The 17,330-nt window shown below is 43.7% G+C and overlaps 3 protein-coding genes across 3 annotated transcripts; 2 read left to right on the top strand and 1 right to left on the bottom strand.

The window, feature by feature from the left end:
* Positions 1-707: 707 nt before the first annotated feature.
* Positions 708-1,933, top strand: Cmk1 (calcium/calmodulin dependent protein kinase CMK1; the record flags this gene model as incomplete). Its single annotated transcript, XM_007933029.1, has 2 exons — positions 708-963; positions 1,017-1,933. 2 exons carry the CDS (start codon positions 708-710, stop codon positions 1,931-1,933), a joined length of 1,173 nt encoding a protein of 390 aa, XP_007931220.1.
* A 902-nt stretch (positions 1,934-2,835) lies between these two features.
* MYCFIDRAFT_212588 (glycoside hydrolase family 32 protein) lies at positions 2,836-4,956 on the top strand. Its single transcript, XM_007933460.1, has one exon. The coding sequence runs from the start codon at positions 2,853-2,855 to the stop codon at positions 4,833-4,835; it is 1,983 nt and encodes a 660-aa protein (XP_007931651.1). The 5' UTR covers positions 2,836-2,852; the 3' UTR covers positions 4,836-4,956.
* A 131-nt stretch (positions 4,957-5,087) lies between these two features.
* On the bottom strand, positions 5,088-5,700 carry MYCFIDRAFT_122238 (uncharacterized protein; the record flags this gene model as incomplete). The annotated part of the gene is made up of 2 exons (XM_007933461.1): positions 5,088-5,184; positions 5,237-5,700. Coding segments are annotated over 2 exons (561 nt in total), but the record flags the coding sequence as incomplete, so codon positions are not given.
* Between the last annotated feature and the right edge of the window lie 11,630 nt (positions 5,701-17,330).

The following is a 17,330-nucleotide window of genomic DNA, read 5'->3' on the forward strand; positions in this document are numbered from 1 at the left end:
CGCTACGCCCTGCTCAGTAGTGATTATACTGCCAGAGCTCAGTGTTCGGTACGTGGCGTTATGCAAGGGATGGCTGCTTCGATTGTTGGAACGGGCTGTGGGTTCAAACGTCACGTCGAACAAGAGTCTGCAAAAAAGAAGGATGTCATGCTGCTGGAGAGCGGCTTGATCAGCTCTGTCAAGTCCGAGTGATTCGCTGCCATGCCCAAGCATTTCTTCATCTTCAAAGAAGGACTTGAGCCTTGCATTGATCTACCGTCTCGCGGCAATAACGGAGCCTCTTCCAGAAGGATCTGACTCTATCGGCCCATGGATTTCATCTCCCGGACTTTGCTCCGGACTTTCACAGAATCATGGTCATCATCGTCTTGAGATCGTCCCTTCCATACGAATGATCACTAGACTGATCAATGAAATCGTCCTGAAATCTTGTGGGACGAGCAGGCTGGAATGTGTTTTGCAGCTGGCGGCTGGCCCAGGCGTTGGGAACTGTGGGGTCTTCAGACGCCCAGGCCAGGCCCACCTGTCAGCCGCGCTCCAACAGCTCGACCCTCGAGCCTGACACAATCAACAGACTATCCGACTCTGCGCTGACCAGGCACCTTCGCTTCAAGTCATTCCACAGACTACCATTCGCATCCTGCTCAAGCTTGGTGCGCTCATAGCCCGACGCTGCTTTCCGATCCGCTCCTCTCTTCTAGTGCATCATGGCCGCGCCGCAAGCACAAGTCCAGCCTTGCCGGTACAAGACTGGCAAAACACTAGGAGCTGGCTCGTACAGCGTGGTGAAAGAATGTGTGCATATTGACACTGGTCGCTACTATGCCGCCAAGGTTATCAACAAGCGACTCATGGCTGGGCGGGAACATATGGTTCGAAATGAGATTGCCGTCCTGAAGAGAGTTTCAATGGGACACCAGAACATCCTGACATTGGTTGACTACTTTGAAACGATGAATAATTGTATGCGAAATCTACACTCGCAGAAGTTCGAGCTGCGCTGACCTGGTGTTCAGTATATCTCGTCACAGATCTGGCTCTAGGCGGCGAACTGTTTGATCGCATATGCCGAAAAGGATCTTACTATGAATCCGACGCCGCAGACCTTATTCGAGCCACCTTGTCCGCCGTCGCATATCTTCACGATCATGGAATTGTACATCGCGATTTGAAGCCCGAGAACCTGCTTTTCAGAACCCCAGAAGATAACGCCGATTTGCTCATTGCAGACTTTGGTCTTTCTCGCATCATGGACGAGGAGCAATTCCATGTCTTGACTACGACTTGTGGTACCCCGGGATACATGGCGCCTGAGATCTTTAAGAAGAGTGGTCATGGCAAGCCAGTCGATGTATGGGCCATTGGTGTCATTACATACTTCTTGCTTTGCGGATATACTCCATTCGATCGCGACAGCAATCTAGAAGAGATGCAGGCGATCTTGGTTGCAGACTATAGCTTTACACCTCTTGAATACTGGCGCGGCGTCAGCCTGACTGCTCGGCAGTTTATCAAGAGATGTCTTACAATCGACCCCACGAAGCGCATGACAGCACATGAAGCGCTTTCGCATGAATGGATAGCAGGGCCAGAAAGTGGTCGCGGCGAGGAGGACCTGTTGCCAACAGTCAAGAAAAATTTCAACGCGAGAAGGACATTACACAAAGCTATCGACACTGTACGTGCCATCAACCAATTGCGAGCAGGCGGCATGGCCATGATGGACGGCGCATTAGCCACGAACCCAGAGCGCGTCAAACCTAAAGATGAGGACGTGGACATGGCAGATGCTTCTCAGCCATCCGCGATAGCCTTTGATCCGCGAAGCCATGCCAAAGGCCAGACGCAGGAGCAAATTGATGAGCAGCAGCGTAGGACGCAACAAACAATTGCCGGACTCTGGCAGAGTAAAGTAAATGGACAAGCCACATAAGAGGAGCCGCGACTGGGAATTCATATGAGAAGTCATTATAGGGCTTGATGCAGCATCAGCCTGCATTCATTGTTCCTGAAGATGGTCAGTTTTGATTTATGAGACGAAATGCTACACGGCTATGAACGACTTGACGAAGAATTGAGTATTGGCAAGTGATACAATCCCCGCGAGCCGTATAAACCAGATTTGATACGAACTTGGTGGCTCTGATGCTCGTGCAACTGCTTGGACCGAGCTTACAGTTCGCGTGCACATGATGGTGTTGCTAATGTCTGCTGGTCGGCAAGACATTCCTTCTCTCGACCACTGACATATCAAATGCATTGAATAATGGCGGAACTGACATGGATTCTGCATTCTCAAGCCTCTTCCCTCCCGACGGGCGGTATGGATCTCCAGAGTCCTTCCAGGACCCCACGGGACCTGATGCAGCATAGGACCGAATGCTTGGATGGAGCATACTGCATTGCGACTCTGTGTGGCTTAATAGATTTGCCAAGCTATGCCATAAGAATTGAGTTTCTCCGCCTGCAAAGACCGACACTAAGGTAGTGCTCCGAGAAGAACGACTCCAAGAAAGCGACCATCCCATTTACAATCATCGCCTACGAAAGCCCAGACCGTTAACGTTAGCTTTCTTCGCCTCTTGTGGCTGATCGAAAGATTCGAACCCTAGTCGGCCCGACATGTCCTCCGCGATTGGGGCGGTGGGTACCGGGGTTTGCTAGTGCTGCAGAGGTTACCTGATCTTCTCGGAATTCTGGTCTGCTGCTAGTGGCATTGAGGACCTCGTGGCATCCATGATGCCTGCTATCGTCTTGGAGCCGCATTGGCGGACACCGTGCACATGTACAAATATCCCCGAAGGTGAAGTACATCCCATTATTTCCTAGCACTCCCTGTTCCATCACTCACCATGCGTTCGATATCCTCCGCAGCAGCATTGCTTGCCGCTGTTCCTTTTGGAAGTGCTCAATGGGGCTACCAAGGACAAAATCAAGCGCCTCACTATGGCCCTCCACACTACGGACCTGGTAGACCAGGCCAGAATGGAGGACAATGCTCGGAATTATCTGCGGATCAAGTCAGCGCTGGAGGAAACAACTCACTTTTCAACAGATGGAGACCACGAAGTCACTTCATCGCCCCAGCAGGCTGGATGAACGATCCATGCGGAGCCATGTATGATCCGATAAGGGATGAATATCATCTTTCGTACCAATGGCACCCAAATCACTTCAATTGGGGCAACATTTCTTGGGGTACAGCTGTGAGCAAGAACCTCATAACATGGACCGATCGAGGTGGGTGGCAGAACGATGAAGCTAGAACTCTCGGCCCAAGCGGCAATGGCAGCTTTCCACAGGCCTACGATGGTCTTGGAATTTTCTCTGGCACTGCTCAGCCAGTCAATCTCAAGGGCGAACAGGATGGCACGCTTCTCGCTTTCTACACATCAGTGAGCTACTTGCCAACCAACTGGAAGATCCACTACGAGCCACACACTGAGAGCCAATCTCTTGCCATCAGCCACGATGGTGGCAAGACCTGGCAACAATACGAGAACAATCCCATCATCAGCACCACGACCGGGACATCGCCGATGTACTGGAACGTGACTGGATTCCGTGACCCCTTCTTCGAGCCAATTCCAGCGCTCGATGTCGTACTAGGTGCGTCTGAGCCACACTACTACGCTGTCTTCGGATCTGGTATCAAGGGTGTCGGCCCAAGAATGCCACTCTGGAGTGCTCCTGCAAAGGATCTCACTAGCTGGACCTTCCTTGGCGCCCTATGGGAGCCAGTAAAGAACACCTCCGTTGGCCCTGTGCTCTCTACTGGTACATATGGCTTTAACTTTGAGGTATCAGGTTTCTTCTCACTCAAGGACAGCAAGGGCAAGGACCACTGGTACGTCAACATGGGTTCTGAAGGTGGTAATGTCTCCTTCCACCAATCTGCTCAATGGGCTCTTTGGAACGAAGGCAAGATCAGCCGTCGCCAGAATGGAAGTGCCGAGTTCACACCTATCTCAGGTGGCGCTGTAGACTGGGGTGTTGGCTACGCTCTCTCCAGCTTCAACGACACCAAGCATAACCGGCGTGTTCAGTACGCATGGCTGAAGGAAGATTACGTCGCAAATGACGGACTCTTCAGCGTTCCACAACAAGGTTTCCAAGGCGCCCTTTCCCTCCCAAGAGAACTTTTCGTCCACGAAGTCGAGAACGTCCAAGTCACCAGCGAACTCACCTCAGCCAAGAACAGCATTGCCGAAGACTGCGTCGCACGCACACTCGGTGTTCGACCTCTTCCCGACGTAGTCGAAGGACTCCGTCAAGGCGCTCATCGCAAGAGCTATGCTGGAGCAACATACACAAAATCCACCATCCTCCAAAAACAAGCCTCCTCGCACATGGAGCTGAGCACAGAAATCACAAACTCCACCGGCGCCGTCGGCATCACAATCGCCGCATCCCCCGACGGCGAGGAATACACCAACATCATCTACGAACCCTCCAACCACACCATCCTCGTCGAGCGTCTCCACAGCAGCAAAATTTTGGGCTTCAATAACGCTACCATCACCGGGTACTTCTACCCTTACACCGTCAACGGCACGCAGGAAGCCATTCACATGAATGTCTTCATCGATGGATCCATCGCGGAGATCTATATCAATGAGCGTTTCTGCCTGAGCGCGCGAATCTATCCGGCTAAGTCTTGCAGTACTGGTTTCGGTGTGTATATTGGTGAGGGTGCTCAGGCGACGTTTGGGGAGACGAAGGCTTGGGTTGGGACGAAGAATGTTTGGCCGCTACGACCGCTTAATAGCAGTTCGGCTTTGGTTTATGATACGCCTGAAGAGACGAATGATTATGTTTGGTGGTCCGGCAACTAGGGCTCTGGATGGGAAAAGAGGGTTTGAAGTGGAAAATGCCATTGAAGTATTGGCAAGATTTTTGTACATATGCATGGACAAAAAATATCAAGTTGGGACATGTTCGCATGCTTCTGGTATCATTTGTGCGTCCTTCGTTTCCAATCGCGATCAATTATTCGACGCCATATAGTCTTTTTTTCGGCACTGTGGAGCCTCTTGTCCTTGTAACGTGGGTTTGCTTCATGCTGCCTAACCAAGCAATGGGCGCTTGGCGAGCATCAAGGCCACGTTGATAACGCTGGATGTTGCAACGACATGGGCGAGTGTCCGGGGGGCGCCGATGTTGAAGACGTAAGCTGGATAGTGACTTTGCATGCATTAGCAACAGACTGGAAGCAGTAGTCTTAGGGTTGGCTTACACAAAGCACTTGGAAATCACATGGAGACCAAGCAGATTGATCAAAGCTTGATCACCTGGAGCAACGGCCTGAGTTAAGGCAGCTGAGATAGCCCAGCCTGGAAACATTTCCATCAAATGATAATGCGCGGAGTGGAGACGTAGCGGTAGACCCCTCAGGTTCTTGACTTGCGCACGTGGGTGGTTGTTGTCTCTGCCCTCCTTGGCGCTTGCAGCGACACCAGCTGCGCTGCCTGCTCCGGACAAGGCATATGTGACTGTGGTATAAAGAGCTGCGAGAGCCGCGATCTTGCCAGTCTGCGCGACTGAACCTGTCGAGCCTGCAGAGCCCAGGAAAGCCACACTGCTCACGACTCCATTCACGGCCTTCTCGACAAGGCCATTGGGTTGAGCGATCCAGGACGTGAGTGGAATGGCAGCGAGGAAGAGACCGCCGAAAGCAAACATGGAGAGACCTGCTGGATTCTCACTGCGCGGTGTTAGCAAGTATGTTTTTAGAATCGCTTCAGCTGGTCGCTTACACTCCATCTTCGGCCAGCTGCTTCACCAAGCTGTCCTTGCCCTCTTCAGCTTTGGCCTTTGCCTTGTCTGGAAAATCTTTGCCGGACATGTTCGCTGTCAGTCTCGATTATCCTGTCCAGGATCGTGATGATACAGGTAAAAGAAGTTGTAGAAGAGCTCTGGCATTACTACCTCCGTTCAGGCCTTTGTGCATTAAGGATTACGTTCCGCGGTGGTGAATTGGTCAGATTGCACGTGATAGATTTAAATAAATTAGGGCTAGCTTCCGTCTTTCCGAACAACCAATCACACACTACTCTACCTAATCCTTTGCCTAAAGGCCTAAAGCTAAACCGCTAATTTTTATCGTAGATTCTGCTATTAAAATACGATCTCGCTATACTAACGACAACTAGCAAATCTAATACAAGGAGGTTGTAGCCCTACTAATTATAAGTCTAACAATCTAAAAATCTCGTATATACGACGTATACGCGCTAAGTTATACTAATTTAGCTAAGCCTACTTCTATAGCTTTCCGCCTATCTAAATATACTAATTCTTAACATATCGCTATATACTAAGTTAACACCTAGAGGTCCTTAATTAGGGCTATTCGACTAACTTCTTCGCTATATATACCTACGCGCGACTTCTCGCTATCGAGTTCTCGTCTATATCGGAAATAGCGGTAGTAATACCTTCCTTTATTTTTAACTAAACTAACTCGAGGCCCTTCGGAAGGTACTTCTAATCGACTTCCTTACTAGATATAACTACGCCTAGTATAGTAGTACTAAGTTCTCGTTACTTTGCCGACGCTAGTTACTAGCGACTTAGAAGGTTTAAAATAGATTATTACTAACCTACTTAAGACCTATACGAGCTCGTATACCTAGTATTTCCGAATAACTTTACTATAACCGGTATATCTCTACGGACTATCGTTACTAAGATATAGCTAAGTAGTAGACGCGACTTAAGCTAGCAATTCGAGTCGGTACTCTAAATACTAAATAATACTAACTACTACTAACTACTACTAACTAACACCTATACGACCTATACGACCTATACGACCTATATAGTATCGCTAACACAAGCGACTCTAACTTAACTAATTAATCCGATACTTCGGAGCTCGATCGTCGTCTAGGTAGAGGCGCTTAGGGCAGAGGCGCTTAGTATACTTCTTCTTCTTATCTCTCTAATGTTCTAGCTATATCTAAACTCGATCGGCGTAGCGAAGACAATACCGCCTTGCCGACTCGACTAGAATATAATAAAGATAAAAACGAGGATATAGTTATACTTAAAAACGAGAATATAGAAAGACAAAAACGAGGACATAGCTATACTAGAGGATCTAGATCTACTAGAACAGACGTCCGACTTACTAATCTATATAGTCGATTAAGATCGCCGCCGCTAGCGCTAGTATTATAGCGACTATTACAACTCTAAGTATATACTAGGCGATAAAGATCGCTTAGCTGCTCGACGCTAGCCTGTCCGCTAACCTATCTATTAGCCTAAGCGGTCTGCTCGCTGCCTAAGAAATGCTAATCTTAACATTACATACGCTTAGCTAGTTAATAATAGTCTAACTAAAGACGAGGATACTAATATAGATAAAGACTCGTAGAGCGAGGGCGAGTTAGAGATCGAGAGTCGTACTAGTAATGCCTCTAACGACGACGATAACGATTAGCCTAGATAGTAGCCTAGTAAGCGCGGCCTCGATAAGATAAACGATAAGGAAGAGGGCGTACTCGATTCTGCTAGCCTTCGTAGTCTACGTCGCACGCTAAAGCAGAAGTATACTATTACTATATAGCAACTCGCGCAGCTTAGATTGCTAATAGAGAAGATAATGTTTATATAGTTCGGTAAGGCAGGTACAAAGACCTACCGTAAGCGTATATAGGCTATTTAAGATATGTTGCCGAATAAGCACCTTATTAGTACTATTTAGTTACGTGCTAAGGTTAAGAACTTAATTAGCAAGAAGTTCTTTAATGCCTACAAGCTAGAAGACAGTCTTGCCGCACTACGTCGCCTATCTAAGATATACGATATAATCTATAATATCGCCCTAAATTAGTACCGCCTTCTCGAGGATTTTATACTGCTAAATACCCGTAAGGATACTATATAGCGAGTAGTATCGTTCGAGGACAAGCGGAACATAATGTAGAAGCGTATCTATACGATTACGTATATAGTAGTATATTTAATAGCACTAAAGCGGGCCTCCTAGATGCTAAAGTCGCTTAGCCTTCTATTAGTATATATTAGCAATCTTCCGGCACCTCTTATCGACACCCTCTATAGTATAGGTCTGCTTCCTACGTATAAGACTATATAAGCCTTAATTAAGAAGAATGCTAACACTTAGCGGCTAAAGATCTTAGAATAGGCTAAGTTGTATATCTAGTAGATCTGCTACGACAACTTTAATCGCTAGGCAAAGCGGAAGGACTAAGGCATTGCCGACAATAATAAACAGGTTAATATTACTAACTTATATATCGCCCTCTACGAAGATATACTAGAGGGGGGGTTAACGTAGGACATACTAGACCGCTCGAAGCTAGTACTTACCGAGAACATTATTTAGAATATCGATAGCGACGATGCTATCGTAGTAGTCGAAATATATTAGCTCTACGAAGCTTGTGTATATATATTTAGTAACGCGATTAAGGGCATCTTTAAGGTAGCGAAGGATACCGGCAATTTAGTCGAAGAACTAGTATATCCGGAGATTAACTATAGCTTCCGTAGCAAGACTTAGCTACTAGCTATGCCTCTATCGTAGAATAATAAGATCTCGAATAAGGGCACTGCCTTAGTATACGACGACATCTACTAAGGCAATCTAGGTCTAAAGCTAGAGGATCCGATTTTCGATAATAGATTAATTATTAACGTTAGTAATTAGCTAACTATCGAGCGCATATTAGCTATAATCTTTAGTAGTGTCGAGAACAAGGCTATATACGATAGGAAGCAGTATGTCCTTCTAGTGCCTGCTTAGTTCTATATCTTTATAAACCTATGCTTTACACTATTCCGTACCTATTAGAATAAGAATAAGGCCGGCGATCGTATAGACTTCTCTCTATTATCGGATGTCGATTTCTAGGGTATAAAAGAGGTTAATCTAAAGTCACTAAAATTCTTCCGTATATAGAGACTACTAAAGCGTTGCTTTAAGGCCCGCACTATCGCCGTATTCCTTTAGATTATAGTTAACCGTAGCTATATCTCTAAGGATCTTATTAGCGAAGGTAACTAGACCCGGCCTAAGGTCGTTAAGTAGGCTATTGTCGAGAAGATGTCCGCTACTAAGTATATAGATATCCTAAAGGAGATGTATAAGCTACTCCTATTACTAGAAGTATAGGAGGGAATGCCTAATCGACCTGCCTCTACCGACAATAGCGCTGCACTAGCTAGGCTAGATAGGGCCTTTACCTCTATATATAGACTAATAAAGGAGATCTCTTTGTTTCTACGCGTCCGCTATACTATCCGTATATAGGATGTCGGTTACCTTCGTCGATGCGTAGACTATACGATCCCTATATTCCTTAGAGCTAGATAGAGCAACTATAGTCGTCTAATAACCTATTTCCATTTCCTCCTTAATAAGGGCGGTACTAAGGACCTATAGAAGGCGGTCCTTGCTACTGCAACTATTAATTAGTCTAGAAAGAAGGGCTATGCTGTCGGTAGTAATAAGATAATTAAGCTTATTAACTATGCCCTATCCGAGGACTACAATCGCCTTGCTAATTCGACTTATAGACTTGCTACTGCCTTTAAACGAGTATCGATAAACCGAGAGTTATCTCGACTTATCCGCGATATATTTAGAGAGAATTCTAGTGTCTATCGGACTAGTTACTATACTAATAAGGACATTAGCGCGGGCGTATTCAATCGAGCTAATAAGATCCGTATCGATAGGTTCGCGAAGTAGTAGCACGGAGATTTTACGCTCTCGGACGATATCTAGAATATCGGTGTAGATTAGATACTATTAGTCGTCGAGAACTTTAACGCTACTAACTAGAACTTTATTCGAGGCCGTACTACGGTGCTAGAATCTAATGCCTTAGAGGGTCCTAATGCTACAGAGCGCCTAGATAGTGTTAATTACGGTCCAATTAAGGATGTAGTACTTGATCTAGAGCGAGATAATATATAGGTTTAGCTTGCAGATAGTACTACTTAGCTATTCGAGGGTATAGAAACCTAGGACCTAACTAGCATAGGCACTAGCGCAGTAGAAGGAGCTAATACAGGTCTCCTCGCACGTATAGGTAGCCTTAGTAGTAAGGGTATTAGTGACTTTTAAAGGAATAGAGTATAGAGTATAGAGTATAGAGTATAGAGTATAGAGTATAGAGTATAGAGTATAATATTTAATATATTAAGGAAGGACTATTCTTGTCTAAGCACTAAAATAACGCCTGTAATATCGTCGTTGTCCTATAGTAGCTCTAGATTGAAGTAGTAGCGGTAGACTAGAGTGCGTGCCTTAATAGCTAGCTAGGCTAGGCTAGGCGTACGATAATTGCTTAATAGCTAGCTAGGTGTTACGGTTACTCGCGATAGATCGTTAAGTGACTTCTTATTACGTACAAGCCGAGGCTTCTTTAGAGAGGCTAATATAAGCGGGAGGCAGAGACAGAATAATTAGTACAAAGGTAATTCCAATTAGTAAGTAGGTAACATAAGTTGAACGCCTCGAGCTATAAGGGCATTCCGGCGTTCCTAAATACAAAGGAGATGTCTTGTCTATAGTCGTAAGCGACGTAAGCGACGCTATCGCTCTCGACCGCTCCTATCGCTCCTAGTAAGATAGAGCGATAGCTTAGCCTACTAGTCTTAGCGTCGCTCTAAGATTATATAAGGACTCTAACTAATCAGATCCGTAACACTATCCCCCTCCTTAAGCGGAATAGTCCCTTATTCCGGGACTTTCTAATTCTAACTTCTTTATTATACTAAAGTTATCTAAGGATTTGTCTTCTCGCTAGCGTAAGGAAAATATCGCAAATAACATCCTCGCCGACTGCCTCGAAATGCCGATCCGCTACTTTTATTACGAATAGGCCGGTAAACCCTACAAAGTCGATCTTCGTTCCGGTCGCTGCTCCGAGTGCGCCCTATACGGCTAGTCCTATAATATGCAAGTTACTCGTATAGAGTATAAAAAAATCCGGAAGGCGCGCCTAAAGATAGCTAAAGATCTCGAAGCGGCCGAAGAGGAGGAGGACCTCCTTACGCGGAAGCTTTTCGAGTACTATATAAAGGTCCGTCGCTTACGTAAGTCGTTACGTATAAAGGAGGATCGGGAGATACAAGCTCTTAAGGCAGAGGAAGCCTCTATTTAATAGGCGGAGGAGCTCGAAAGAGAGCTAGGCTCTTCGCCTATAGAGCCGATAATATTCTCGTTGCCTACTAACGAGCCGTTTCCCCTAGATAGCCGATTATAGATATCGCCTTATAACTAGAGTCGTCTAGATAGGACATCCTAGCCTGTCTCTAAAATCCCTAGTAGGAGTGCCGAGAGTCTAGTGTCCTAAAGGTATATATTTTTAATGTTTCCCGTCTATTTTATCTTCTAGCTAGTTAGTATAGTAGTATAATTCTTAGCTACAAAAGACATAGTTGCTAGGTACGCTACTAGAGTCCCCGCTCCTCGAGCTATACTACCCTAGGTTATTAAGAACTCTAAGGCGCTATAATCGATAGGGTCTAAGAGGTCGTAGGTTTAATTCCTATACTAGTTATTTCTTTTTTGTCCGGTTTTGATATTTTTTGATTATCTACTAACAGTTCTGTAGGTTTTCTTTTGGTTCCTAGGTGTTTTCTGAATATAGGTATCCTTTCTATTTAATAAGGTATTTCTAACCTTGCTAATCTAGGATTTCCCCGACTTTAAACTTATTTTCTTCCTTAGGTTAGAAGTGAAATGTTTCTTAATACGGTGTTTCGGCGTCTATAGGTTCTAGTATAGAGATACAGAATACTAGGTAGATTTTCGCGTCGTCCGGTAGTTTAAGTCGGTAATCAACTAGTCCTTTAGGCTTATTAATCAAAAATGGCCCGACTTTAACGTAGTCTAGTTTCCTAGTCGATCTCCGGGTTTTTAGATTCTTTGTTAGGAGGTAGACCTTATCCCCCTTTTTTAGCTAAGGTGCTATTTTTCGTTTAGCATTATACAGTCCCGCAATCTTTTCTTAAGACTCGGCAATTGCCCTTTACAATTCTTTATATACCTGCTTTAAGTCTTCTAAAGCGACTATCGCTTTATCCGCGTATAGATGCTATAAATACTGTTCCCCGAATAGCTACGGATGTTTCCTAAAATTAGCGAAGAATAGTGTCTCTTTCGTAGTCTTAGATTGTTGGTTGTTTAGTACAAGTTGTACTATAGGCAATAGCGATGCCTAATTGTTTTATACGTAATTAACGTAGTGCCGTAAGTATACCTCTAAGGCCTAATTCTTAACTTCCGTTTAGCCGTCTGTCTATAGATAGTATACCGTTAATAGCTTATGCTTAATTCTAAGTATCGCTATAAGCGTCTTCTAGTAGTTTGATGTAAAGAGCTTGTCTCTATCCGTAATATAGGTCTTTAGAAATCCGTAGTATCGTACAAGTCTATCTAGTACGAGGTATCCGAGTTGCTCTACCGTACTTACTTCGTTAGCAGGAATGAAGTGTGTATATTTCGTAAGCCTATCGACTATAATAAGTATTATGTCGTAGCTATGTCCTATAACCGGATCCTTAGACTTCGGTAGTTTCGTAATAAAGTCTATTGTAACTTCGTCCTATAGTTTATCTAGTAGCGTCCTAAATTGGATATGTCTATATCTAGCGTGTCTATTAGCCTTGTTACGCTAACATTGTAGACATTTCTTAATATATTCTAGAACTCGTTGTCGCATATATAGGAATCCGAAGCTTCGCTTAACTAGTTCTATTGTTTTTGAAACTCTAGGGTATCTATTTTCTAGTCCGTCGTAGTGTTATCGTATACACTCTATAACTCGTTCCTTAGGTACTTAGTATTTCCTATATTCGATTAGAAACTGTTCTTCTATGTCCTAAAGAACTCGTATAATATAGTTAAATTCTTTTGTATTAGTACTAAGGCTTCCGTCTTGGTTTGCTTTTAATATCTGCTACTATACTAGTTCGTAACCCTCTATATAGTCGCTACGGCGGCTTAGTGCGTCGGCTCGTCCGTTCTCGCGTCCTAGGGTATAGCGGATTTCGAACTTGTACTATCCTAGTAGCTCCGACTAGCGGGCCTGTCTTCGGGTTAGTACTTTAGTTGTAGTAAAGTAAGTTAGATTCTTATAATTAGAAAGAATCGTAAGACTTGGTGCTCCTTCCGCGTATACTCGCTAGTATTACAGTAATGCAACTATTGCAAGTAGCTCCTTATTATAGATATCGTAGTTCTGTTCCGCGGGTAATATCTTTCTCGAGTAATAGGCTACCGGGTATCGTTTCCCGTTATGCTCCTATATAAGGCATGCTCCTATAGCCCTATCTAACGCGTCTGTTTCTATCTAGACCGCCTTATTCCTATCGAATAATCGTAGCGTTAGCGTAGAAACGCATTGCTTCTTTAGCTATCTAAACGCTTCGTCTTCCTTCGTGCTCTAGTTCTATTTCTTGTCTTTCTTTATAAGCTCCGTAAGGGGTACCGCTATTTTAGAGTAGCCCTCGATGAATTTTCTGTTATAGTTAGCTAATCCTAGGAATAATTGTACGTCTTTAACGTATATAGGCGTTAGCTATTCCTATATTGACTTGGTTTTTTCTAGATCGATCCTAATTCCTATAGTGCTAATAATAAATCCTAGGAATTTAACTTCCTTCTTATAGAATTCGCATTTCTTAGGTATAGTCTTAAATCCTACTTAAGTAAATCGTTTAAAGACGTCCTATACTATTCGTATATAGTCCGCGAGAGCTCCCTTAGTATAGACTAAGATATCGTCTATATATGCGATAACGTATATATCTAGAAGGTCTCGGAGGACTTCGTTTACGAGGTCTTAATATAACGCTAGGGCATTTGTAAGTCCTATAGGTATAACCAAGAATTCGTAAAGCCTATATCTTGTTCGGAATGCTGTTATCTATTCGTATCTAGCTGCTATACGTATTGCGTAAAACGCATCGCGTAGGTCAATCTTCGTATACTAGTCTAATCTAGTTAATCGGTCTTGCATTTCTTCGATATTCGGTAGTAGGTACCGATTCTTAATTGTAATATCGTTAAGTCGTCTAAAATCGACTACTAGCCGTCCTTCGTCTAATCCGGCTTTCGGAACGAATATTACTAGTAAGGCTGCCGAGGATATCGACTTCCGTATCTAGCCTTTTTCTAATTTCTCTTTTAGCTACTTGTCTAGGGTTTTAAGCTCTTTCTTAGACATTGCGTATAAGGGTCTCTATAGAGGCTCTTTCCTAGGCTGTAAGTGTATCTTATAATCCTATAGTTAGTATTTAGGTAAGGCTGCCTTACCTCTCTCCTCTTTAAAGAGTCGCTTCTACTTACTATACTCTTTAGGAATGTCTAGGTCTGAGATTCTAGTTTCATTCTTCGATAGCGTATAACTTCTATCCTTCCCGTAATTATTATTATAACCCTCCTAACCTAACGGTAGTATCGATCCGGGTTGAATACGGTTCTCCGTAATTCCTATCGACGTAAACGTCTTACGAATCGCCCTACGTTTATTAATCTCATCTGCCTACGAACGCTGCCGCTATATAGGTTGAATGCCGATTATATAGTCGCATTCCTTAAATGTAAGTACTTCTTTTCTCTAGTCTACGACTAGATTATACTTTCTTAACTAAGGTATACCTAATATAATGTTATAACTAGCTATATTAGTAATATCTAAGACAATCTCCTCGTAGTACTATTAGATAGCTAGTAGTAACGGTATCGTTTCTCGTTCTATACTAGGTAGCGGTGACCTATCTACTACTATAAGTTTATACGCTCCTTCTCTTCTGCTTCGGGTTACAATCCCTCGGCTTTTAACGAATGATTCGGAGGCAAAGTTCCCGCTCGCTCCGGAATCTATTAATACACTCGTCGGGTGCCCGTTAACGATAACTTTTATACGGAAGACTGCTATTAATGCTTAAGCGCTTTTAGTATTAAGGAACTCTCTTAGAACGCTCTAATCTAGAGAGTTAGTCCGTTTCCCGACTAATTAGTAGCCTAACGTTGTTCTAACTAGTTACAGATCCGTAGTCCTACCGTTCGTGCTTCTTCGGCATATAATTTTTCCTCGAGGGTATCGTTATATATATCCCGTCCCTACGCTACTATAGCCTTTCGGTATTGCTAATTTAATCGCTAGACCGTCTAACGTATATCTTAAGTAATAACTGTTCTTTCGTCGGGTAGGACGTATCCGTAGGGCGTAATTATACTTCCTATCGGTACTCGCTCCGTAATAAAGTTATAGTACGTATAGTCTATAGGTATCTAGGGGTAATTCTAGAATTTTGCCCGTAAGCTTATCTAGAAATAATTAAATTAGATAGGATCGACCTTCCGTTGTCTATTAACCTTTAGAAACATTTCCTCGTATTTGCGTACTAGATATAAGGCGATTGTTCGCGCTACTATAGGTACATCTATTATAAACGTAAGGATCGTATCGTCGTTAATCCCGAATTCGTCTTTACTTTCTTTATTCGTAGTTTCCTCCTCGATATCTAGACTTCCTTTTAAATCTTCTTGCTATTCCTCCTCTTGCTAAGAGGACTCCGGTACTTCTAGGATAGCTCCTAACTCCTCCCCGGGAGGGAATAAAGCTTCCGGATCTCGGTTTTCTTTATCGTCGGCATCTAAACAAGATTTATTAATCGTTTCTTCTTCTAACTAGGATTTCGTATCTTCTCGTACGAGTCGCCTAATCTAAGGGAAGAATCCTACTTCTACTTTAGCAGAATAATGAATTTAGTATTAGTCGTCGTAACAGAATCTCTAGTAAAGGGTTCTATATACAAGTTCTTGTCGTCGTGCTATTATATAGATTTGTCGTAGCTCTTTCTTTACGACCTCTACGTAGGTCCTCGGCGCGTTATTAATAGAGTATAGCTCTACTACTATTCGGTAGCCTTCTCTACCCGAGTCCTTTCGTTATATTATATTAAACTGTTCGCGTCGCACTATATTCTTGCCGCGGCAGTTCCGTACTATATAGCCTTCCTTACTATACGTATAGTAAGTCAATCTTCCTGCTTTCTTAGGCGAACTCTTACCTTTTCTTCCTTTAATTGCTCGACCCTTCTAGGTAGCGTCTAGCTCTATTAGTTGCGTACCGTAGTAGTTGTTCCCCTTTAGTTTATCGTAGGTACTATAGTTTCGTCTATTATCGTATCTAGGAGTATAACTAGCTTTTCTAGAAGTCTTGGAATCGTAACGTCGTTCTAAAGCTCGTTCGTAGAGCCTATCGTCGAGATCGATCGTAACCTTAACTAATGTTCCTATATTATCTATTTTTCTACCGTCGCGTATAAGCTCGTCTTTAACGTTATCCTTAAGACCTCGCCGATATATTATTATAAGAGCTTCGTCGTCCTAATCCGTAAGTTAGGCGTATTCCTAAAATTTAGCGGCGTAATCGGTATATAACCCTTTCTAAGTTAAATGTTAGATAACCCTAACTACGGTAGCAACTTCGTTAGAAGATTTAAAGACCTTCTTTATCGTACGCTTGAGATTTTCGTAGCTTGCGAAGATTCTATCTAAATTGTCGGTCCCGTTGCTATCTAGATAGGTCCTAAGAAATGGTTTAACCTAATACTAAGCCCTACCTCGTATAAACGTCGTTGCGAAGACTAGCTTTAAGTTGTCTTAAACCTAGTTAAATATAAAATATATATCTATCTAGCTAACCTAGGTATCGAACTTGTCTCGGTCGCTATAATAGAAGTCTAGCTTTCCGATCTTAAGAGAATCGTTTCCGGTATAGGTTCCGAGTACATTGCTAGCACTAGAGGTAGTACGTCGAGTACTGCCTGTCTCGCTAGAGGCGGGAGTTCCCCTTCCGACTTGTAATAAGGCACTTATCCTAAGGGCGTTTAAAGTGTTACGGTTACTCGCGACAGATCGTTAAGTAACTTCTTATTACGTATAAGCCGAGGCTTCTTTAGAGAGGCTAATACAAGCGGGAGGCAGAGACAGAATAATTAGTATAAAGGTAATTCTAATTAGTAAGTAGGTAATATAAGTTAAACGCCTCGAGCTATAAGGGCATTCCGGCGTTCCTAAATACAAAGGAGATATCTTGTCTGTAGTCGTAAGCGACGTAAGCGACGCTGTCGCTCTCGACCGCTCCTATCGCTCCTAGTAAGATAGAGCGACAGCTTAGCCTACTAGTCTTAGCGTCGCTCTAAGATTATATAAGGACTCTAACTAATCAGATCCGTAATACTAGGCTAGGCGTACGATAATTGTTTAATAGCTAGCTAGGCTAGGCATACGATAATTGCTTAATAGCTAGCTAGGCTAGGCGTACGATAAT

This window comes from Pseudocercospora fijiensis (genome assembly GCF_000340215.1).
Source record: "Pseudocercospora fijiensis CIRAD86 unplaced genomic scaffold MYCFIscaffold_10, whole genome shotgun sequence".
Taxonomy (NCBI): Eukaryota; Fungi; Ascomycota; class Dothideomycetes; order Mycosphaerellales; family Mycosphaerellaceae; genus Pseudocercospora; species Pseudocercospora fijiensis.